General features: G+C 42.2%; 1 protein-coding gene across 1 annotated transcript in view; it reads left to right on the plus strand.

Annotated features, from left to right (window-relative positions):
- Nucleotides 1–9507, plus strand: part of LOC112072153 (thyrotropin receptor-like) — a 34869-nt gene that overhangs the window by 5830 nt on the left and 19532 nt on the right. Inside the window, exons 5-9 of the mRNA XM_070439676.1 lie at nt 2161–2235; nt 5068–5145; nt 5502–5570; nt 6415–6492; nt 7780–7968. Of these exons, the coding sequence (XP_070295777.1) occupies nt 2161–2235; nt 5068–5145; nt 5502–5570; nt 6415–6492; nt 7780–7968 (489 nt within the window). The remainder of the gene's footprint in view (nt 1–2160; nt 2236–5067; nt 5146–5501; nt 5571–6414; nt 6493–7779; nt 7969–9507) is intronic.

Here is a 9507-nt window from a genome sequence, read left to right on the forward strand (position 1 = left end):
ATAACGATTGGAAAAATAACATGGCTATATACAGTGAGTACCAGGTAAGAACATGGCTATATACAGGGTGTACCAGGGTATAACATGGCTATATACAGGGAGTACCAGGAAATAACATGGCTATATATAGCGAGTACCAGTACTGAGACGATGTGCAGGTATACAAGGTAATACCATGGCTAATATACAGGGAGTACCAGGTAATAACATGGTTATACTACAATGATACCAGGTAATAACATGGCTATATACAGTGAGTACCAGGAAAGAACATGGCTATATACAGGTGGTACCAGGATATAACCATGGCTATATCAGGGTACCAGGAAATAACATGGCTATATATAGCGAGTACCAGTACTGAGACGATGTGCAGGTATACAAGGTAATACCATGGCTATATACAGGGAGTACCAGGTAATAACATGGTTATTACAATGAGTACCAGGGTAAAACATGGCTATATACAGCGAGTACCAGGTAATAACATGGCTATATACAGGAGTACCAAGGTAATAACATGGCTATATACAGGGAGTACCAGTACTAGACGATGTGCAGGTATACAAGGTAATAACATGGCTATATACAGGAGTACCAGGTAATAACATGGCTATATACAAGGAGTACCAGGTAATACAACATGGCTATATACAGGAGTACCAGGTAATAAATGGCTATATACAGGGAGTACCAGGCATACATGGCTATATACAGGAGTACCAGGCAATAACATGGTTATATACAGGGAGTACCAGGTAATAACATGGCTATATACAAGGAGTACCAGGTAATAAAATTGATATATACAAGGAGTGCCAGGTAATAGCATCGCTATATACAGGAGTACCAGGTAAATACATGGGCTATATACAGGGGTACCAGTACCAAGTCAACAAGTGGTGTAGAGTACTTAGTAAAAATACTTAAAGTTACTACTAAGTGTTTTTTGGGGTATCTGTTACTTTACTATTTATATTTTTTGACAACTTTTACTCCAACATTCCCAAAGAAATAATGTACTTTTTACTCCTTTAATTTTCCCTGCACCCAAAAATACTTGTTACATTTTGATTTGCTTAGCAGGACAAGAAAATGGTTCTAATTCACACACTTATTCAAGAGCACATCCCTGGTCGTCCCTTACTGCCTCTGATGCTGGCAGATCTTCACTTAACACAATGCTTCGTTTTTGTACAATGATGTCTTGACTTGTTGAAGTGTGGTCCCTGGCTTGCAGCTGTAATTGCTGCAAAAGGTTGCTCTACAAATATTGTCTTTGGTGGGGTGAATAGTTATTGAACGCTCAAGTTTTCAGTTTTTTGTCTTATTTTCTTGTTTGTTTCAACATAAATATTTTGCATCTTCAAAGTTGGTTTGCATGTTGTGTAAATCAAATGATACAAACTATTAAAATAAAATCCTTTTATTCCAGGCTGTAAGGCCAACAAAAATAGGAAAATTGCCAAGGGCGGTGAATACTTCGCAAGGCACTGTATGTGGTGGAATGTGAGTGTGAAAGTTATGTGTGAGTGTTTGTGTTTGGTCATCAGATACTGCATGCATGTGTGTGTGTGTGTGTGTGTCGTGTGTGTGTGTGTGTGTGTGTGTGTGTGTGTGTGTGTGTGTGTGTGTGTGTGTGTGTGTATATGTGTATTGGGGTGTCAGTGTAAGCATGTGTGATAGTATGGGTAGAGACCAGTGTGTGTGCATAGAGTCAGTGCAAGAGAGTGTTAAAAAAAAAAGTTGTTTCGCAGTCTTATCGCTTCTTTATTTTTTTGTACATAATGTAGAAAATCACTTATTTTATCAATGAGAAACTGGGTATATGGTGCTGGAAATAATGAATGTGAAGTTATTAGCTTGAGCTTGCATGCCCAGTTAGGTAGAATTTAGCCAATCACAGATGTTGATCAATTAGCTCAGTTGGTWAGTCATTAGCAGAGTTACGTGTGCATGGTGCTCGTTTGTAAATAAACCCCGCCGTGTCACTCCAAGACCGTGGTCATACCTGCAGGGTTGACTCACAGAACACTAGATAAAACCCTAGAATGGAAATTGTCATCCCGGCGACTACACCACGGCCATCTTGGTTAATATTGTATCTCTATGGGTAGCCTAGCCCTGATGGAGACTGATACAGTATTTGTTCCACTGCAGGGGTATCTTCAACACCGGCCTGCCATCCTTCCCTGCTCTGGGCCAGATCCGTTCCAGCCAGGACGACTTCATCTTGTAAGTGTGTTCGCTTGTTGTCTCCTTCTGGTTGGGCTTTTCTATTATATCGCCCCCACACCACCACCCCAATTATCACCACCATCATCACCACCACCACCACCACCAACACAAAATGGACATCTAATTGCCCAGCCTTTGTGCCGCTGTTTTTTCCCTTAATGTGAGTGGCTGTCTGTCCCTTAATGTGTGTGTGTGTGTGTGTGTGTGTGTGTGTGTGTGTGTGTGTGTGTGTGTGTGCGTGCGTGCGTGCGTGCGTGCGTGCGTGTGTGTGTGAACCGCATACAGACAGAGATAGGAAGAGTGCTGCGATGAGACAAATGATGGGGATCAGATGAAAGGGATATTTATAGGAAATGAATTATAAATAAAAAGTTTCATCTTGTTATTATAGTACAGTCCTCATCACCTAACAGTACAGTCCTCATCACCTAACAGTACAGTCCTCATCACCTAACAGTACAGTCCTCATCACCTAACAGTACNACAGTCCTCATCACCTAACAGTACAGTCCTCATCACCTAACAGTACAGTCCTCATCACCTAACAGTACAGTCCTCATCACCTAATAGTACAGTCCCCATCACCTAACAGTACAGTCCTCATCACCTAACAGTACAGTCCTCATCACCTAATCGAAATACTGTATGGGGGTGTAGAAATACTGTATGGGGATGTAGAAATACTGTATGTGATGTGTGGAGCATTTTTTGAAACATATTAACTGTGTAGGCCTAATATAATGGATTTAATAAAAATCGGAAAAAATATTAATGGTAATTTCCCCCTCCCCTTCCGTCGGCTCACTCTCGCTCCTCACTAGCCAGTCACTAATTTACGTCAGTGAATGTCGCAGCCAAGTACCCATCAATAACATTAAAGCCATTTAAAAGAAAGAGTATTGTTGTAACAAAATGTATTAGAGTTGTCTTTGGCATGAAGGAACCGAGTACGCACCAGCGGTTTAATCAAATAACAACCGGAGAGCGGGACAAGCGCCCTGAAGCGGCATAGCTAGCTGTTCTAATACCAACAACGTTGCCGGTCAAGCCTAATTGTTCCTTCGAAATGCACTRGGAGACAATTGCACATGTCCATATCATGAGTTCATCTGACTCTGAGTAAGTAGAAGAGGGCTGCCTTCATTGCCAAAAGCTGGTAATGTATTTATTATCAGCTGTGTGTGCAGGGCAGGCTACTGTCTTGTGAGCACTGAACAGCAGCCAAACAGAGCAGTTGCTATGGTTACTCACAATTCTGTCAGGGCAGGTCTGCCGGTTTTGTCTAGCATCTTGCTAGCAGGTTAGGAGAACATACGCAGCAGGTTGGGATCATTAGGTTAAGGTTAAGAAAAGGGTTATGGTTAGGGTTAGCTAAAATGCCAAAATTGTCCACGACGCCACTTGAACTTAATGTATCTAGCTACAACCAGATCTGCTCTGAGAACTGTCTTGGTTCTTGATTCTGCACGCAGAGCGGGGACAGAGGAGCAGCTGCAGAGGAAGTTATTTCTGATGGGATGGGAGTGATTTTTATCCGGACGGACAAGAAAGTATAGACCTGTTGCGGGATCATGACCATACGGGATTTTTGTTTGACAAGAATTCTATTTTTACTCCCTTTGTGTCAACCTCTAGACCCGATGTCTTAATGTCTTGCTACTCCAGCCACTTAAGCCAATGGTAGACAGGTACTGTAAAATAAAGGCCGTGGTGCTGAGACCCAGGAGTATCTCTATCCCGTAGAGCTCCTATTCAATTACTAGAGGGGCTATGTCATAAACCCTCATATTGGTCAGGGAGAAATCCAAAACCGGTCAAGTTGGAATGAATGGTAGCAGAGGCATAATCCTGATTTTACTGATGGAGGAGAATACAAGTGATGTATCAGAAATGGTATAATATAATTATTGTCAACTTAATATTGTCATATAATATAAATATAGTTTATACAGGTTTTATTAAAAAAAAATCTGTATAAGAACATACACTTTGAGCTAATTGAAGCAAAGGTAGCCTACTCTTTTCCCACGTGCAAAATGTTATGATCCTATAACGGTCTGGCAAGCTAGCTAACAAACATAGAGTGCATTTGAAAAAACCCATGGGGATGACCAATATGGCTGACCTTTACTTACACTTTAGTCATTTAGCAGATGTTCTTATCCAGAGCGACTAACAGGAGAGATTTTTTACCTAGTCGGCTTGGGGATTCGAGACAACGACCTGTGTTTTACTGGCCCAACGCTCGTAGCAGCTAGGCTACCTGCCGCCACATTTATCCCGTCATAAGAAGGTCGATGACCATTCTACTATTCTAATTCCAAGCTCTATCCCCCTCTCTGTTCACCGTCCACCATGGAATTTCTCCTCTTTGTGAAAGAATAGGATCTGTAGTTGAGCCAGTGATATAAAACAATGTTTCCAGTATTACTAGCTCAATGAAGATTGAGATAATAATCAGAACTGACATTCACCAACAGACATTGATTGTATGTCATTTCTCTCTCTCTCTCTCTCTCTCTCTCTCTCTCTCTCTCTCTCTCTCTCTCTCTCTCTCTCTCTCCTCTCTCTCCTCATCTCTTCCGTATCTCTCTCTCACTCTCAATCTCTTTCTTTCTCTCTCTCTCTCTTCGTTCTCATTTCTCTCTCTCTCTCCGTCTCTCTTCTCTCTCTCTCTCCTCTCTGCTCTCTCTCTCTCTCTTCTTTCTCTCCTCTTCCGTATCTCATCTCAATCTCTTTTCTCTCTCTCTCTCTGCTCGTTCTCTCTCTCTTCTCTCTCTCTCTCTCTCTCTCTCTCCACTCTCTCTCTCTCTCTCTTTCCTATCTCAGGGAAATTGTGGATAACCTCTTCATCAGAGAAATTCCTGCCAACTCATTCAATGGGATCTCAGAGAATGAAATCACCCTGTAAGTGAACTGTGGGTTGTTTCATCTGGTTCTGAGTCTGCTGTACATACTATGTGTATGATTGGAGCTTGGCCTATTTGATGATCCATTTCGTCTGGTCGTTAACATACTCACTCAACAGCTCTGTCCTAGTAGGTGGTATCACAAATGTTCTCTCCAGAGAATTACTATTACATCATGTCAGGGTTTAACAGGTCAGTGCAACCTAGCTACAGTATATCTCTCTGGCCAGATGGCTGTGTATGTAACAGAAGAAACTAGGAAGATGAAAGACGATGCTGTAACTCTGTAACTCTAGTGAACACCTGTATTTGTATTTATTATGGATCCCCATTAGCTGCTGTGTTGTTTGGCAGGATGTTGAACAGCAACGGTCTGACGGACATCCAACCCTACGCCTTCAATGGAACCAGACTGGAGGAAGTGTATGTAGTAACAGTAGTAATGGATGTATATAGCGCCTTTCAACCAACTGTGCTTTAAATAGTAAGGGGAATCTCACCTCATCCACCACCAATGTGTGGCACCCACCTGGGTGATGCATGGCAACTATTATTGTGCCAGAGCGCTCAGCACACGTCAGCTAGCATGGTGAAGAGGTGAGTATTGACAATGTGATTTGCGGAAGGGGGTGGGACTATAAACAAGAATATCTGGAGGTCTCTTTAGACTATTTGCCTGAGTATTTTACTGACAGAAACTCTTACTGGCAGAAATAAAACTATTGGTGCAAAGGCAGGGGTTATAAAGCATTATAATGGCAGGGGTTATAAAGCATTATCATGGCAGGGGTTATAAAGCATTATCATGGCAGGGGTTATAAAGCATTATAATGGCAGGGGTTATAAAGCATTATAATGGCAGGGTTTATAAAGCATTATAATGGCAGGAGTTATAAAGCATTATAACGGCAGGGGTTATAAAGCATATAAACGCAGGGTTTATAAAGCATACATCATGCCGGGGTTATAAAGCATTATAACGGCAGGGGTTATAAAGCATTATAACTGCAGGAGTTATAAAGCATTATAATGGCAGGGGTTATACATTATTATAACTGTAGGATTTAAGTAAAGTGTGACCCAACTGTTTACCCAACCTTCCTCTCACTGTCTTTGTGAAGCTGGTATCAGTGTGCTAATTTAGCAGTATTAGCTTAACAGTATTAGCTTAGCAGAAGCTGTTCTTGTCTCCGTTACAATTATAACCCTTTCTTCCATTCTATACTCTTCTCCTCTCTTTCTCATTCTGTCCATCTTTTCTATTTAGGTACCTCTATAGGAATGTGGATCTGGTGCGGTTGGACGAGAAGACATTTTCTGGCGTGATCAGCGGGCCAACTCTTCTGTGAGTGAAAGGCTTTTACTCTTGACCTCTTAAGGATCCGACCATTTTTTACAATTTTCGCCTAAAATGACCTGAAGCAAGAATATGCATATTGTTGATACCATTTGAAAGGAAACACTTTGAAGTTTGTGGAAATGTGAAATTAATGTAGGAGAATATAACACATTAGATCTGGTACCATCATCTTTGATGAGCCCAGGTGCAATTTCTATGTTGGCCACTAGATGGCAGCAGTGTATGTGCAAAGTTTTAGACTGATCCAATGAAACATTGCATATCTGTTCAAAATGGTGTATCAAGACTGCCCAAATATGCCTAATTGGTTTATTAATATATTTTCAAGTTCATAATTGTGCACTCTCCTCAAACAATAGCATTGTGTTCTTTCATTGTAATAGCTACTGTAAATTGGACAGTGCAGTTAGATTAACAAGAATTTATGCTTTCTGCCCATATCAGATATGTCTCTGTCCTGGGAATTTGTTTGTTACTTACAACCTCATGCTAATCACATTTGCCTACGTTAGCTCAACCGTCCCGCAGGGGGGACACCGATCCCGTAGAGGTTTTAAGAAATCGGAAAGATGTTGGAAAGACATCAAGCCATGCAACTGTGCCAAAGTCCCATAATCCCTTTCAGGAGCCTTTTTATTCAACTTTGTCTGAAAAGTTTTCCATTCAAAAGTGCAGGAAGTGGCCTCCCAAGTGGCGCGGTGGTCTAAGGCACTGCATCGCAGTGCTAGACTTGTCACCACAGATCCGGGTTTAATCCCGGGCTGTGTTGCAGGCGGCCGCGACAGGGAGACCCATGAGGCGTCACACATTCGGCCCAGCGTCGTCTCGGAGGGTTTGACTGGCTGGGATGTCCTTGTCCCATCGTGCTCTAGCTACTCCTGCGCGCTGACTTCGGTTGCCAGTTGTACGGTGTTTCTTCCTACAAATTGGTGCAGGCTGGCTTCCGGGTTAAGCGAGCAGTGTGTCAAGAAGCAGTGAGGCTTGTCAGGGTCATGTTTCGGAGGATGCAAGGCTCTCGACCTTCGCCTCTCCCAAGTCCGTATGGGAGTTGCAGTGATGGGACAAGACTGTAACTACCAATTGGATGTCACGCAATTGGGGAACAAAAATGGGTAAAATGTACAACAATAGAAAATTAAAATAATAAAGTGCAGGAAAACACAGGAGATTTCACATTCAAACTGGAAACAACCAAACACATCATTGTTGTTGGGTTTTGTTGTGAGCTGAGAATAGAAAGTGAATTCCGCTCCCCTCTTCTGTCCCCCCCAGAGACGTTTCCGAATCAAGGGTGAATTCCTTACCCACAATGGGTCTGGAGGCTGTTCAGAAACTGAAAGCTAAAAACACTTGGGCCCTCAAGAAACTACCCCCCCTGAGGGCCTTCCAGCATCTGCAGAGTGCTGAGCTCACCTACCCCAGTCACTGCTGTGGACTGAGCAAAGTGAAGAGGAGGAGAGGGTAAGAAATAAATAACTTTTATACAACAGACCGGTTTCCCACGCTCCTGTTTACCGCTTCTTTCACCGATGTGTGTACATGTGTGTGTGCACGTGTCTGTGTGTGTGTGTCTGTGTGTGTACACGTGTGTGTGCACGTGTCTGTGTGTACATGTGTGTGTGCACGTGTCTGTGTGTGTGTGTGTCTGTGTGTGTGTGTGTGTGGGGGAAGCTGAATTGAGTACTCAGAATAGGGAGAACAAAATAACTCTTCACACACGACGATCTACAGATGCTGCCAAGTGTGGTTTAAACAACGTTACAAAACACTTTTTTTGTAAAACACACATGGGAACATGTGTGAAAAAGTGTATAAAAGTCCTCTTTTATATTTTTGCCGTACATATTATTTGACCTTTGAAATCAGTGGATGTGTGGATATCATATTTTGTTAGTTGCTTTAATTCAGGATTTCCCAACCCTGTTTCCTGGAGAGCTGCACTCCTGTAGATTTTAAATCCAGCTTCAGTAATAACTAACCTGATTCAGTTTATCAACCAGTTAAACATCAGAATCAGGTGTGCTAGATAAGGTTTGGAACAACAAAACGAAGTGACAATATCTCTCCAGGAAAAGGGTTGGGCAGCCCTGCTCTAACTAAACATTAAATCCCAGTGTCCATGGATGAATTATTTATCCCGACCTTACATTATGCAGGAAGGTGTCATCAAGCAACATGTATCCGGCTCATTGACTACTATAGAGCCAGCTTCTCCATATCCATATACCGCTCCTCTTTTCCTATACATTAAGAATGAGGAGTCATTTGTGGTGGAATTATTGTAATGAAGAAAGATAGACTTTTAACATTTCTTCAAAACAATCAAACTGTATGTAGTGCAGTAATGGAGCTGGTCGGTAATCACCCCTGGAGGTGATCACTGAGAACTCAACCAGCTGGTCGGTAATCACCCCTGGAGGTGATCACTGAGAACTCAACCAGCNATCACCCCTGGAGGTGATCACTGAGAACTCAACCAGCTGGTCGGTAATCACCCCTGGAGGTAATCACTGAGAACTCAACCAGCTGGTTTGAGCCACAGCATTTTATAGCAAAGTCCATCCTCCTTCAGTTTACATGACACAACAACGTGTATGGAATGGGTCACAAGGTTAAGATTTGTATAAAAGATACTAATAATTCACAGCAGACAGAATCTGCTGTAAAAATCATGAGAACTCATTGTGTAGAGACCAGTGTCTGCCCCCCCAACTCCATACTGGAGCCATCTCTCCCTGATTACCGTATAGAACAGAAACATTAACTCATGCACCGGAATGCGGTCTCCCCAAAGACGTGGTAAATCTCCCAGAGGCCCATCCTCCGTAGAACACACACAGATGAGCTTTCTAACAACCCCTTATTCTGTTGCAATTAAACAACCATTTGATGCAATAAAAGTATTATAACATAATCTTGCAATTTTGCTCTCAGTCCTCTCAACTTAAAAGAATATTTCAAGATTTAAGAACATTCATTCACATGTAGAAAGTGCATATA

Source organism: Salvelinus sp. IW2-2015, unplaced genomic scaffold, assembly GCF_002910315.2.
Source record: "Salvelinus sp. IW2-2015 unplaced genomic scaffold, ASM291031v2 Un_scaffold1838, whole genome shotgun sequence".
In the NCBI taxonomy this organism is placed as follows: Eukaryota; Metazoa; Chordata; class Actinopteri; order Salmoniformes; family Salmonidae; genus Salvelinus; species Salvelinus sp. IW2-2015.